The 15,038-nt window shown below is 34.0% G+C and overlaps 3 protein-coding genes and 1 pseudogene across 3 annotated transcripts; 2 read left to right on the top strand and 2 right to left on the bottom strand.

Annotated features, from left to right (window-relative positions):
- Positions 1 to 10: 10 nt before the first annotated feature.
- Positions 11 to 1,999, top strand: LOC113496787. The gene is made up of 2 exons (XM_026876109.1): positions 11 to 236; positions 1,281 to 1,999. Exons 1-2 carry the CDS (start codon positions 65 to 67, stop codon positions 1,997 to 1,999), a joined length of 891 nt encoding a protein of 296 aa, XP_026731910.1. The 5' UTR covers positions 11 to 64.
- Positions 2,000 to 3,913: 1,914 nt separating this feature from the next.
- Positions 3,914 to 7,279, bottom strand: LOC113496587 (microspherule protein 1-like). Its single transcript, XM_026875859.1, has 6 exons — positions 7,036 to 7,279; positions 6,639 to 6,960; positions 6,192 to 6,410; positions 5,670 to 5,826; positions 4,774 to 4,885; positions 3,914 to 4,337 (listed from the first exon to the last, which is right to left on the bottom strand). The coding sequence occupies exons 1-6, from the start codon at positions 7,137 to 7,139 to the stop codon at positions 4,166 to 4,168; spliced, it is 1,086 nt and encodes a 361-aa protein (XP_026731660.1). The 5' UTR covers positions 7,140 to 7,279; the 3' UTR covers positions 3,914 to 4,165.
- A 247-nt stretch (positions 7,280 to 7,526) lies between these two features.
- LOC113496588 (28S ribosomal protein L42, mitochondrial-like) lies at positions 7,527 to 7,994 on the top strand. The gene has a single exon (XM_026875860.1). The coding sequence runs from the start codon at positions 7,592 to 7,594 to the stop codon at positions 7,934 to 7,936; it is 345 nt and encodes a 114-aa protein (XP_026731661.1). The 5' UTR covers positions 7,527 to 7,591; the 3' UTR covers positions 7,937 to 7,994.
- Positions 7,995 to 10,098: 2,104 nt separating this feature from the next.
- Positions 10,099 to 14,599, bottom strand: LOC113496934 (annotated as a pseudogene).
- Positions 14,600 to 15,038: the final 439 nt, after the last annotated feature.

Consider the following 15,038-nt stretch of genomic DNA (forward strand, 5'->3'; position numbering starts at 1 on the left):
CGCGGTTATGTTTTATTTTTTAACTGCTTATTTTAATATCTGAGTAGTTTGTTAACTGCATACGATGGATAATTTCGATACAGAAAGGTTTATTATCGAAATTCAAAGTAGACCATCACTTTGGGATAATTCCTCGTCAGATTATTCCGATAGAGATTTGAAAAAGAAATGTTGGGAGGAAGTTGTAGATTTATTTGGAGAACAGGAGCAAACCGTTGAACAAAAAAAGAGCTTTGGTAAGTAAACAACATTTATTTTTCTGAATGAATTTGTCAATCAATAAATGTTCATGATGCTTCTGGTGTAACATGGAAAGCCAAAAGCTCGTTGTAAGTTGTGTATGTATTTATTAATGAATATAATTATTTTGCCATGAAAGTGGGTTTTCGTTTACAAAATAATGTGTAAAATTATCTCGAGTGGTAGTAGCAGCACGCCCTCCTCTATTGAAATTTTGCTGTGTTGTTGTTTGAAAGCCCATTATTGTCAGAGTATCATCATATGAATATCCATCTCTAGAACGTACAAAATTGTGTAACACACAACATGTTCTCACAATGGATTTTGCTAATTCTGTGTGGACATTTAATGGTCTGTGGAAAATTCTCCATTTATTTGTTAAGATGCCAAATGTGCACTCGATGTAACGGCGAGCTCTCGATAGTCTGTAGTTAAAAATTTTCTTTTCGGCACTGAGGTTGTTTCCTCCGTATGGACGCATAATATTTGTGCTCAACCCGAATGCTTCATCGCCTATAAATACGTAAGGGAAAAGCGTTGGGTTATTTTCTGAAATTTGTAGGGGCTCTGGAATATTTAAAGTATTACTTATGAGTTTCTTATACAATTCAGTTTCTTGGAAAATTGCTGAATCGCTACTTTTCCCATAGGCACCGACGTCTATATAAATGAAATTATAATTAGCGTCACATGCAGCCATCAGCACCAATGAAAAAAAGTGTTTATAGTTATAATACATCGAACCAGAATCAGCAGGTTGAATCAGTCTTATGTGCTTTCCATCGATACTACCGATGCAGTGTGGAAAGTTGGCATGTTTTTCGAAACCATCTGCTATTTTCATCCAGTCATTTGCAGTAGCCGGAAGTGATAAACATGTTTGCAACTTATCCCAAATCACAGCACACACTTCTTTTATTATTGTGCTTAATGTTGTTTGTCCTAGACGAAAGCTATAATGCAATTCTCTCATCGTACATCCACTTGCGAAGGTACCTGTAATTAACAAAAAGTAATAAGTGTTATAATTTTATTTCCAGGGTTAGTGTTGCAAAAAAGGTGGAAAAGCATCAGATCATGCTATGCGCGGGAAGTCAAACGTCAAAGAAATGTTAAGTCCGGGTCTGGAGCCACTAACCGCAAAAGCGAATATATATATTTTAAGCAGTTACAGTTTCTACAAAAAGTAGTAGCTATCAGAGAAGAAGGTGAAGAAGAAAAAAATTCGGAGAGCACTGAAGTAGGCGAGCGACCAAAAAAAGCTACAAACAAACGTAAACTAGCAGTAGACGATGATCCTTTTATTCAAGCATTAAATAATTCAATTGAGCAAAGACGCCGTGAGACAACAGAGCAGAGACTACGCGAGACAGCTGAGGTTGACGAAGATCGGCTATTTTTGCTTTCATTGTTGAGCACATTAAAAAATCTACCTCCTCAAATTAAAATGGCTACCAAAATAAAGATGCTAACTTTGTTGAACGATGCGTCAGGTTTTTCTGGTAACAGGACGTTTGATTATACTGGTCCGTCTTTTCGGAATTCTCCAGAAATTAATCCAGGTGGCAGGATGATGAGTCATGACACCTACCATCCTGGTTATTCGACGCAACGGCAAGTGATTGCTACTGAATATCCTGGACCAAGTTATAGGACAAACACGAATTATCAGAATGAACCTATCACAAGTAGTCCTAATTCCCCATATAATTCTATGAATACAATGACATATGCAAGTTCTCCAAGCGACACAAAATGATTCACAGGACTCAGAACCACTTATGGATCTATATAGCACTTAAACGTTCATGCTTGTTTGTTTGTCTACATTTTTTAATAAAACTTACTTTAAAAATGTTCATAGTTTGATTTAACTTACCTTAATGTTACAAACAACTTTTCTTCAGGACTGATTGATTTTCTTAATATTGTGTCTTGCTTTAACAAATCATTTTCACACAAAGTCAGTAACTCATCAAAGGACCTCACGGACATTCTCACATAATTAAAAACTTATCCGGATATCTTCTTAGATCGGCGTATATGTTGACGAATTGTCCTTTCTTACAGCGATCGGCTAAATAAGGATGAACCCACCACTGTTTCTTTTTTCTCTTGAACTCTCTTCTCCTACGTACATACAGCAGTAGTGCTGTCTCTTCAACGTCCATTTTGATACTGTCTCAGTGTGGTGTGGCGACTCTGGTGTCTGTATGGTGTCCAGTTTGGTAGCTTACGGACACCACGGTGGCGCAACTGGTTGCGCCGCCATGGTGTCCCGGTGAAATATAGCCCTAAGATCCCCACTAATATTATAAATGCGAAAGTAATTCTGTCTGTCTGTCTGGTCTGTCTGTCTGTCTGGTCTGTCTGTTACGCTTTCACATCTAAACCACTGAAACTGATTTTAATGAAATTTGGTACAGAGATAGAGTTGACCTTGAGAAAGAACATAGGATATAGGATCTCTTGGAAACGCGATGTAACCGACCTCGACGCGGGCGAAGCCGCAGGCGAAAAGCTAGTATTCAAATAAATTGTAGTGATAGATCTGGGTCCTCATTTACAATGGCCGATAAATGAATGGATATTGGATAGGCACTTTTCATATTATTTATATTAGGAGAATACGAAAATTTAATCCAATTTCCCTCCATTCATCGGCAATATTGTAAATAACGGAATTGGGGCACTGTTCGAGCCATATCGCTAAGGTGCGTATTCATATGCATTTTACAGCCATCTGTAATTAAGTTCTATTATTATGTTCCGACTACATTTTTTCCTTGATGATATCAGATATTACAAAAAGGTTATATCGTAATAATTTCGTTTTTATGATGTTTTATCTAAGAATTACCTCTTACACAACACCATGTTGGAATATTCTAAAACTCATAATTAGAAGAAACCAGAAATTTTATTATACTCCATTTGGTAAGCTAATTAAAGAAACCGGTCATGTACGAGTCGGACTCGCAACAATTAAAATTCCGTACAAGTACATGATGACTAAAATTAATAATAACTTTAAAAAAATCATAAAATACCAAGTACCATTCACTGTGATTTGATCAATTCATGCTTGCATGGGACGTAAGAAAAAATACTGTTCCATTATTAGGCATTAAAATGTGAACGAACACTAAAAAAATTGTCACACCGATTGTGTGGATAAACTATGCCAGCTTAAAAAAACAGACAACTTATTTTCGGCTGATGCGAGAAGCAGTTTTGCAGTAGCAATTTGTTATTTGTGTCAGAGTTACCTGTCCTTTCGTAAGTATTCTAAAACACTGACAAAGGGTGAAGACAAAGACGGTAATGCGTGCTTCATCTGAAATCGCAAATCGGCAGAGAATTGGCGCGGTGATCATTACTCTTTCGGTATATGGAAACATACCTATAGTATGACATATTTATATGCTATTATTATAATATTCTAATAATCATAATATTATGACTAGAATTGAAATAAAATCAATTAACATGCCTAAAACGTAAGTTACTTTTGCCTTCAAGAGGATGAAATATCTATTATGAATGAAATTAAATCTTATATGGTATAAAGTAAGAATCTATTTAGTTTCTCAGTTAGATAATTGAAAAACATTTCACAGATATTTTTCCTTTTTTTGAAAACTAAAATTGACACAGACAACTGCTTTTAAGTTTAGGAAAGGGGGTGTGACGCAACGATTTCTTATAATTTATACACAATCGTGATGTCAAGCGTAATTTTCATTCGCTGTAATCTGATCCATATATGATTGCGGGGCAAAATAAAAAATACGTATCCATTATATGGATTGAACTACGAGACAAGACTGAAAAAAAAACGTCGTCATCCCTATTGTTCTTCGCAAAGGCCAATATTATATTTAAGAACACTCATTATAGCATTGTTCTTGCATGCAGTTTTAGTCTATTTTCCACGGCTTACCTCTCGTGACCTCATGAGGAACCGCACGAGCCTGCCGCGCAACACGGCGAGCGTGTTCTTGTCCAGCTCGACGTTGCCGCCGGCGAGAGACTGCACCAACACTTGCCAGCGAGTCAGCGACGTCTCTAGCAGACGAATGTTCTTTTTGTCAACCCTGATGAACGAGTTGATTTAGTTTATTTATAGAATTTAGTATTAGAAGAAACGGGGGTAGCTACTGAGAAATTGAGATGGCGTTGAGTAGCTCACTTAGAATTATATTCTTAATTATACTTTTGCAATATTTCTAAAGCTTGTTGTTTCTTTGTAAATATATTTACAATGAACAATGACAACCCTCCACGGGCTAGATAGCCGGTTAAATATACCAGAAGCTAGATAGCAGCCGACAAATTCGAGAAGTATGGACATTTACAAGATACTTTTATTTATTTTTTGGAATTAATAACATGATATGTTGCGTTTTTGTTTTTTAAAACAGGCACGAATTGATACATGCAATCGATAATTGAACGCATCTAAAATCAATGTAACATGAATATTTTTTGGAGGCATAATACTAAAAATATTAGAATGAAATCTATTATTACCTGTCAGCTATTTGCATTTCCGCATCAATACCATCTTCATGGTAATCTGTCAATTCTGAATCATTTATGGTTTCCTCTGCATCAGAGAATGTCAGTACTCTATCGGCTGAATCTACATCAAGAAAAAAGTAATATTAATGGTACTACATATCCATGATTTTTTAATATATAAAATTCCCGTGTCATGATGTTAGTTATCGTACTCCTCCGAAACGGTTCAAGCGATTTTTATGAAATTTTGTATAAATATTGGGTAGGTCTGAGAATAGAACAACATCTATTTTTCATACCCCTAAGTGTTAAGGATTGCTCACACTAAAAAAAAAATATTTTATATTTTGGACGAAATTTTTTGTTTTTATTTTTTTATACTGTGGCATTAAAAAATACGTACAACTAGAAATAATTTATTAGGCAAAAAACGTTTGCTGGGTCAGCTAGTAATATTATAAAAGTATATCGCTTTCACGCCAAAACTGAACCTTTGTAATGAAATTGGTTCCATTGTTTTGTGTAGAGCCTGAGAAAGGACATAGGCTACTTTTCATTGGGGAAAAAACTCTGGTAAGAGGGGGTAATGAGGGGTCAAAGTTTACATTAAACTTTTTTTGAAATTGACTACAGCTTTGGATATTTTCATTTTAAACTGGGGTTATGGGGGGGGGGGGGCAGGGTTGTATAAGACTACATTTTATCCTGGTATTATACCAAAGTGTCATTACTATCGGTTCAGTAGTGTTGGCATGAAAGTTTTTATGTATTAGATAGCACATTTGAAATAGGTGTAAAGCTAATATACCCAATAATACTATTTGTTTATTGAAGAATTCTGATAATTATTGAAGCTAAATGTTATGCTCATTTTAGATTTTAAAAAGTTCCAAATATGTACTTACTTTTAGGCAATGGTTGTACAGTTTGATCTGGCAACAGATGGTAATGCTTCAGCAGTTGATAGTGTGCCATTAAAGACTTAGGTGTCCTTGAGGGATAGAATACATGCGGATTCTGCTCTAGCAACTCCTGGAACCGTTCTATTGGCTGTGCATGGGCCTGGAAGTAGAAAGGTTAAATTGATTTACATTTTGGAGTAATCAAATTGATATGATCATCTTAGTTCATAATAGTAACCCAGTTAAAATCTAATAAGATTTTTTTAAAGAATGACAGAAATGTCTATAGCATGACAATGACAACTCTACCTAGTTCTCTAGTTTTTGCAGAATAAAATTAAATCCACTTTTTATAATAAAAATCCTACTTTTAATACATCAGTAAAAGAAAAAACTAAGAGCACTTAAATACATTTGAAATAACTTCAGTTCATGACACTAAGAAGTATCTATCTAAGTAAGCCAGAGAACAATTACTGCTGCAGTTTAAAAATGAATCCATGAGTATAATAAAAAGATACTAACACTTGATAAAGTCCCCAGTAATTCTTCCTCCGCAGTAGAATACAATGCTTGCTGCTGCACTGCTGTGACCAAATCTGGATGTAAGTTTCGCATAGCTGCAACAGCCACTCGTGAGATTTCAGCGTTGTACAGGAGTGCATACCAACGAGATTGGAGTTCACTGACTGTGAACCTACATGTGAACTTCACGCCACGGTGCACTACTCGCAGATCATTAGTCTGAAATTGATAATTTTAAAAATGAATGTCCTGTGCATAATAAATTGCTATTTTAATTTGTAACACTTTTGTATGTCATAGAATTACTCCCATGTTTATCATAAGCATAGTAATAACAAATGTAAAAAACAATATTATTACATATTAATACTACAATCATATAGGAAAGGCACCCTAACAGATTTATGAAGGCTGTTTAAATAATATATGAGTAGTTAGAGCAATTACCTGTTGTACTCCCAATATTAAAGCAAGATCATCCGTTGGTTTCCAGCGCCCAAGATCCTTAGTGGACATATGACTTAGCTGGCCCTTACGCCTAGCCTTGCGCCTAACACCGCCAGCGGAGATCTTGCTCGAAGCTCTACGGCGCTCCTGAGGCGGAGGAGCGGGTGTTGGAGGAGCACTCGGAGCAGCAACCTCGGAAACTTGGCTAGTATACGACTGTGTCCGCATCCTTTTATCACCTTTACCAAGGGAAGCCCCAGGCAAACCGCTATATTCAACCAACTCATCGTCGAATCGCCTACGTTTTATAGATCTCGATGAGCTGAAATTATTAATGAATTAGTAGATACTCTCGTCCTGTTAAATAGATTTGTTTTCGTAATTCTAAAATACCTACCTACGCCTCTTATTGTCATCTGGCGCATTATTGAACGGCGAACGGGTAGTTCCTGGATATTCATTACTGTCTGAAGCATTTGATGGTGTAGCAGGGAAATCCATATTGTTTGTTTACTGCTCCCTATCTTTATCTTAGCATTAAAATTAAAAACTAAAGTCACTAAACTAATAAAAATCTTGCTTATTATGAAACTTGTCAAATTACAACAATAAACAATTGACAAATATTTGTCATAGAATGACGCAAAAAAGACTTATCACTCACTCTTAAGTCTCTCTACTCTATGATGAGACGGGATGGCATTCTCGATAATTCCAGCTATCAATCCTACTGGATTAGTCGATTCTGCCATTTCAACAAAATTGTGTATACTTCAAGCAATATACACAACATTTCATGCACTTATTTAGTTGTTTTTTTAGTATGTTTATTAATATTTATTGTTCAAATATTTTTTATCACTCAAAAAAAAAAAGACTGTTTTGACTTATGTCAATTTATAAATAAAGTTGAGGTTATGTGTGAAAACAAATAAAACGCATATTTCTGTAAAATGGCTTATTTAATTCGTACCGTTGCATTTAGACCAAAAGAATTATTGACTAGATGTTACAATAAAATCGTTATCACCGACAATGGATCCACGATTGTTGCTCTTCACAAAGATGTGGATTTTCCTTACGAACACTCAAAACCACTTCCAGATGAGACCGTCGTAGATAATTCTATATTGAGAATGAATGACAAAGACGAAGTGTATAGAGTATTTAAGAATGTGAAGCCTGAGATAGCGAGAAAGCACCTATCCTCACTCACACTCACCACTGAACACAGATGGTTCCCAAGGGCTAGAGACAAGAAGGCAAAGAAAACTGAAATGAACCGCCCCTACCTGTAGTGTTTACTGCTTTACTAGTATAAGATATTGTAGAATATAATAAATCGTTGTTAGATTATGCTTTTGTTTCATTTTTTTATCCTGGGCCTAGTCTTTCATTGTTTAGTGTTTATCATATTATTATTATTATATACCTACCTCGTACAAAAATCAGCCATGCTTAGTGCATTGGTGAAATGTATTATTTCAAACAGAAACAATTCATGTATTTAAGATAACTGCAAAATTGCTGTGTTTAAGGCTTACTCATAAAAACAGGACATTACCGATGTTATCAATAAGCCCTTTAAATTGGATATTTGACAAAAAAAGTGCATTCAACAGTATGTCACATATTGATATATGTTACACAGATTTATATTATAAGATTCAGTTAAATTCGATATTGAGTATGGTATAAGCTAAAATGTTAATGGTAAATCTCAAAACAAATTGAGAAGTTATTAGGTGATATTCAATATAGCAAAGAACCTGTCACAAAGCTGTAAGACTATAGTATATTTAACTTATATTAAAATCATCTCTTCATGAGCATCATCCTATTTGTGTATTAATATAATACCTTGTGTAATTAAACATGCTTTTATCATGTTCTATGTTGTTCTGTTTATAAAAAGAAAGTACTGAATGTTTTCTATGAGAAATTGGCAAGAACTTATTTTGACTTTTAAGTAAGGGTAGAGTAATAGGTAGGTATTAAAATAAAAAAATAGTTTTAAATAACTTTATTTCGATAAATAATTTGTATATTCATGTCACAAGTTTCATAAATTAGTGATGCTATATGCCATAGCCTAGTGTTCCTATTTGTGAACTTGATAAGTGTAACAGGTACATCATTGTTAATATTTTTACAATACATGCGATATTAATCTATATTATTTATGATAAACCATGCAATAATAATGTAGCAAAGTAACATTTCATTAACAGTACAATGATTAAATGGATAACATGCCTCTTCTATCACTCATAGAGACTAGCAAGGCTTTGAAAATAGTCATATAAATTTAAATCGTTAATAAATAGTATCTTAATATACTGCTATTAAATAGAAACTGATTTATCTATATTCATCTACAATAATTTCTCTTTAAAAATAAACTATTTTCCCTTCACATTCAATATCACAATGATTGCTTCCTTTGGTGCCCTTTACATCTAAATATTGCACTTATAAACATCGACTAGTTCATCATCAGTCACAAACCACATCTTAATCCAATCATGAGTTTCCTACAACCATTGTTACTGGAAATAAGTTGTTAGCTAATTAACTGTAGTCTAAACTCTAGTTAGAACTAAAATAAATAAACAGATATTACAAAAATAGGTCTGATTTATGGCCCTATGTAATGAGAGGTATTCATGATTCGAAATAGAATTACATAGTGACACATATGTGCAGCCAAATGTTACGTGTGTTGGCAACTAGTGCGAGTCCTCGAACAATGAGTGCAGAGTGTGTGACACCGGTGACCTGCCGGCCGCGAGCCATTGACATACATGCTAAGCTAAATATCACTACGAGCAAGCCATCACTCAACTACTCAAGTGCCATCATTGCCAGTCTTGAAGAAAACTTAACATTAATAAAAATATACTCTCGGGATTATTAACACGAACATTATTGCGTACGACGACGTCATCAAATGACTATAAGGCTATGCGATTGTACTATAGTCAGATATCAATAACTACTCACTATATAGAAGCTTCAACATCTTATCAACTGGACATAGTAACTTTTCTTATCCTACGTTAAAAGAGTTTAATATTTCTCCCTTTGTACAAAAATAACAGCCATATTATATAATCTATCAATACAAAACAAAATGGCACACGAGAATATAACCCAGATATAAAATTCATATTTCTTATTAAAAATATAGAGTTCTGTGTGAAATATAAGTTTATCAAAACGATACATACGCCGATTGGATCGTACTGAAGTAATATACATGTAAATAACAAAATAAAATTTTAACAATTATTATATTAATCTTTGTACACTACGGAGAGAAGGGTTTAAACAATTGTTTTACAATTTTTTTAGTATAATTTTGAATTTTAATTTTTTTAGAATTTTAAAAGATCTAAATTTTTATCAGTTAAAATATGTACATTATACATAGGTACATTTTAAATTTAACAGTGTTTCGTTTTACATGCTTATTCGTTACCCAAGGTTTTAAAACATATGCTGCGAAATATTTTAATAACAAGACATTTGACAATTTTAATAGTCACGCACTTTTTGAATTACATATTTTTAACACTAGGCCAAAAAATACCGATCGTTAAATATCTGTCTGTATTACTATATTGTAAAAAGTTAGTCTGTATTTAGTATGTCACTAAACTCTTGATTTCTTCACTTCATTGGACGACCGTTGCAACGACATTCGAAATTAAAACTTTAAGACCCGTAACACACAAGATGGCCAGCCGTTATGCGGCGTAGACAAGATTTGCGGCCTGCGACAACCAAGCTTCCAGACGTTGTGTTATAGGCTTAAAGTTCTTAAATCCTCCTTGCAGGGTTAATAGTGATGATAGTACGATCGGTCGAGGCTTCGTACACGTCGTCGTCCATCTCCATCGTCTAGTGAGAAATGCAATAGAGTTTGAAGCGACGAGTTTCGGTAGGGTCAGCGGATCCGGTTGAGGCGCAGCTCCCTGTCGAGCTGTTGCAGCTGGCGGATGAAGCCCTCGTTGGGATGGATGTCGCGGCGGCAGCGGACGGTTGATAAAGCCTCCGTCAGAGACATTCCTCGCTTGATCATCAGGAATGCTAACGCGCAAGTAGCAGACCGAGACACGCCCATAAAACAATGAACAAGGACGCGTCCTGGAACAAGATACTTTGTTTTTATCTACTTCAACTACAAATAATCTCTTTGTGGTAGTATTGATCTGGGCAAGAATTTGAATAATATAGCGAAACAAACGTAAAATATTTTGTGTAGCCTAGAAATCAGAAATAGATATTGGAATGTTTTAGCGAAGTAAAACATTCCAAAATAAGTAAGAAGTAGGTTTGAAAAAGAAAATTTGTTCGACTACATGCAGGTTGAATAGGTTTTTTTACCCTTCTAAGGATAACATACTACCCATACCTCCTATCCTCTCAGCAAATAAAGTTGGCAGCTATGTGGAAGTATCTCGATATGTCTGTGGACGGTAAGTCCATCAGCTGGAAGCCCTTGTAACGAAGTCCGGGACAGTCACGGTAGTACAGGTGGTTAGTGTCGACCTGCGTGTACCGCGTGCCTTCAGCGGTATTCAGCACATAGTTGATCCCCATACGCTTTAAGAACGCCTTGTCCTTGGCAGCCACACTAAACGGTTTAAAATACATTTGCGATTAAGAATACGTAGGTAGACTAGATAGGTACTATATGTCGGAACTCTTTGATAGATTGGTCGTAATCCAATGTCAAGTTGTAGCTGAAATGCTAAAAAGTTATAACTAGTGATTTATATGACCAGACTGGTTGCATGACCTTCGAGGGGTCGTAAACTAGTCCTTATTTGATAAATTGTAAACAGATTTCGTTTATTACGCTCATAATTAAAGCTAGGTAGGTACCTACACTAGTTAAATGTATATGGTCATGACTTTTAAGTAATAAAAATTCAAACAACAGGCAGTAGCACTTACGCGTCTCCAACATAGAGGCCCGGATAGACTTCATTTAGGTCCGGAGTGGGGTTATACGAGATGTCGGCAAACGGACGAGATCGGGAACGACGAGAGCGAACTCAGTACCGACGATGGAGACGACCCAAAACTCTGCGTATTAAAACAACGCGATATACACTTACAAAACTTTTGACCCATACTTTAAATAGAAAAACAAACTATGAACGTGCACAAAAAGTTAGTGAGAACTGAGATGCTTTAGATAATTCACACTCACAGTAAACATACATTAGTAACGTCATTACATTGCAAATATTGATAAATAACTGTAATTAGCATTCGTGTTGTAAGATAAGGATGTAAGCATCATCTGAACCTTTTGAACAGTTGGTTAGTAGAGGTAATTGATTTTGATTGGTCAACTATAGTAACACACTTTGAAACCAAACTTCTTCTTTTCTAAATATCTTCTCTGGTTAATAGGAGTACCATAAAAAAATAGTTCTGGCTCTGGGTGTGAGAATGTATAGGGCAGAAGGCAGAGTTGCGCAAAATCAGTTACAAATGCACCGCTACAGCTATACATTCTGTATTAAATTATAAATAGATTGTGTATTCATATCTTTGACCTGATATCAAAAGCGAAGCATGCAAGCTTGTTTCTACACATCAACGTAACTCCAATGAAATGTAATATAATAAATATATGATGAATTAAGTATAAACAAATTTTGAAGTATAAGAAAAACATTTTTTTATCCAATTCAAGCAAAAACCTTATTTATAAAATTTAATTTATACTTTTATGGTACATATTGTTGTACACAATATTGCTTGTTTTATGAATTTTACAGTAATAAATATACATTTTTCATGGTAATTTCATTGAAATTAAAACACTGACAACCTTTACCATGTTTGTGGAATAACAACAAGCACAGGCCAACTGTGTGGTTTATAGACAGGTCACACAAACATAGGCCGATGATAAATACCATTAGGGTCCTTAGGTAGGATCCTACTCGTTGTTCTGTAGCCGCACAATATGAATGAGATCTCGGAAATAGTGAGTACTGCCGATAACACAACATACATTATTATGACATTATTAAGCAACATATTATTTGTTATATGCATGGTGGAAGTGTAAAATGTGATATACCACACTGTTGATAAAATGTAACACAGTAAAATATAAATGTAAGTGTACATACTTTTGTGTAACTACATAATATTTCACTGGTGTATTATTATTTTATTTGCATAAGAATTGTTATGCTGATGCAATATAGTGCATAGCTAGTGAGTAAGACGTGACTAAGCTTTTGCGCCTTAATATAGCGATGGTGGCTGGAGCCGTAAAAGACAGCAATGCGAAATAAAAGATGATGATTCTCTACTCCTTGAAAATGGCAAAATAAATTTTACGATAAAGTCTGCTAATTTTCCACTAGGCAATAAGTACGAAATAAATATCATAAAATGTCTACTTTCTTAGAAATATTATAACTGACCAAAAGTACTACTTAAGGAGCTTTCCTATCACAGTTTAAACTTTAACTTGATATGTTGAAAACTAGGATCCTATGATAAAGATTTGCGTATTTATTGCCTCCATACCCAAAATTAATGCATTCAAAATACAAAGCTTGAAAATATTCCAGTTGACAATGAAAGTGCCAATGAATGAAGCATTTCACAAAAGTATCTATGACTAACACATCAGTGTCGCTTTTTCTAAGAGTTTTACAATAGAAACACCTATGTTATGCTACATAAATAGATTGAGGGCAGACAACTATTTAACCTTGTATCTTTTTAACATTTCTGTAAACGAGTAGAAATGAAATAGCAGCTGTAGCATGCTTAGCTAGCTAGTTTTAAACGATTTATTGCTTGTCTATTTGAGTTTGCTTTTTAGATTATGATAATAAATATTTAACTACAAAGCTTGATCTATGTATGCAATGAAGGTTGAAGCCCTCTTTATGTTTTTGCAATATGGTTTTTTTATTTTAAATAACATTGCATTAAAAGTTTTTCTTTACATTCATTCTTCAACAATATAGAATGGTTTTTTTTTAAACACACAGCACGACATTAAATTATTATTTGTACATGTTTACAGTAGAGCAATTTCTTATATTAATTAAGCAATTTCAAAAAAACTATGCGATTTAATAGAAGCTATGTGCATTTTAATAAGCTTAAGTTTAAGTTACCATTGCATAACACAATGAAAAACAATACTAAAACAGAATATATGTAAAAAAAAAAATTACATAGTCTAATCACAGAAAAAAAACTTCCTACAAATATTAAAAAACATCAGAATACAGTTACAATTTCCTCCATTGAAATATACAAAATAGTGACTGATTTTATTCAACGGAAATTAGGGTATTTATGTATTCAGATACTTTTTAAAATTGTTTCTGTGCCAGTACATACATCGCAATAAGTAACTTGACGACGGGAATACCGAGGATACAAAAGCTGTGAAAAAATTTATAAGCTTTTATACTTAAAAAAAAACATTTAGTTCAATGCGATTGAACAAAATCGTATGTTTGGTCGATACGAATAGAAGAAATTGATATCCCTTCCTGTGCGGATGGACCACAGTGACCTTGAATCAGTGACTAATAAAGTGGTAAAAATAGAACTGGATGTTCAAATCTATATTTATCATAATTAGAAGAACTTTCAGTCAGAATAAATATAGCATTAACATTTATGTAGTAATTTAAAAGTTGAAATAAAATATAAGAATATCCGCAAAATTAATTTACGGCGTAATAATAAAATTATTACTCACCGTGTCCCTGTAACTCATGTTGATTTATTTGAAATATATTTAACTCAATTAAACTACTTCTTTGTGTGTTGTACTCTATTGTATATTTTATTTATTTCAATATAACTAAAACACTGTGCTGCCAAAATATCGAAATTTAACAACTGCGCGCCATGACAGAACCAGACCAATAATCACAGACTACAGAGTAGGTAAAATTCATACTGAATGAAACCTACTACGTAATATAGTCGTTGTTTATTTATAACAAAAATACTAATTTATGAAACACGTTAACGTAACCATCGAATTGATAGTTTCTTGTTTTAAAAATATTTACTTTGTTATGGTTTTGTGCCTGAAATTAATCTCTTAATAAAAAATTTAATAAATTTAGATCATGGCCAAAAAATATTTGACGTTGTTTATGGTTCTGCTTTCGCATGTCTAGTGATGCGTTTTTGTCCCTAAATTTACTCGATTTTATTTTCCCATTCAGTTTTAGACGTAACAGGATCTATGCACTGAATAAATTGCTGAAAAATCTCCTTATTGGTCAAATACATAAGTTGTGGATCCTTGTAATATGATTATAGTTATTTAGAATTAAATAATGGATTGCGTCATTGTTCTAATCCTAAGTCTTATGTAGTACTAGT

The sequence above is a fragment of the Trichoplusia ni genome, chromosome 8 (genome assembly GCF_003590095.1).
Source record: "Trichoplusia ni isolate ovarian cell line Hi5 chromosome 8, tn1, whole genome shotgun sequence".
Classification (NCBI taxonomy): Eukaryota; Metazoa; Arthropoda; class Insecta; order Lepidoptera; family Noctuidae; genus Trichoplusia; species Trichoplusia ni.

Excerpts from the sequence above, each read along its gene's own strand:
- LOC113496787 (XM_026876109.1), top strand. The coding sequence starts at position 65 with ATGGATAATTTCGATACAGAAAGGTTTATTATCGAAATTCAAAGTAGA. Across the intron at positions 237-1,280 it reads TGAACAAAAAAAGAGCTTTG|GGTTAGTGTTGCAAAAAAGG; the intron begins GTAAGTAAACAA and ends TTTTATTTCCAG.
- LOC113496587 (XM_026875859.1), bottom strand. The coding sequence starts at position 7,139 with ATGGATTTCCCTGCTACACCATCAAATGCTTCAGACAGTAATGAATAT. Across the intron at positions 6,961-7,035 it reads GATGACAATAAGAGGCGTAG|CTCATCGAGATCTATAAAAC; the intron begins GTAGGTATTTTA and ends TAATAATTTCAG. Across the intron at positions 4,886-5,669 it reads TGTACAACCATTGCCTAAAA|ATTCAGCCGATAGAGTACTG; the intron begins GTAAGTACATAT and ends TTCTTGATGTAG.
- LOC113496588 (XM_026875860.1), top strand. The coding sequence starts at position 7,592 with ATGGCTTATTTAATTCGTACCGTTGCATTTAGACCAAAAGAATTATTG.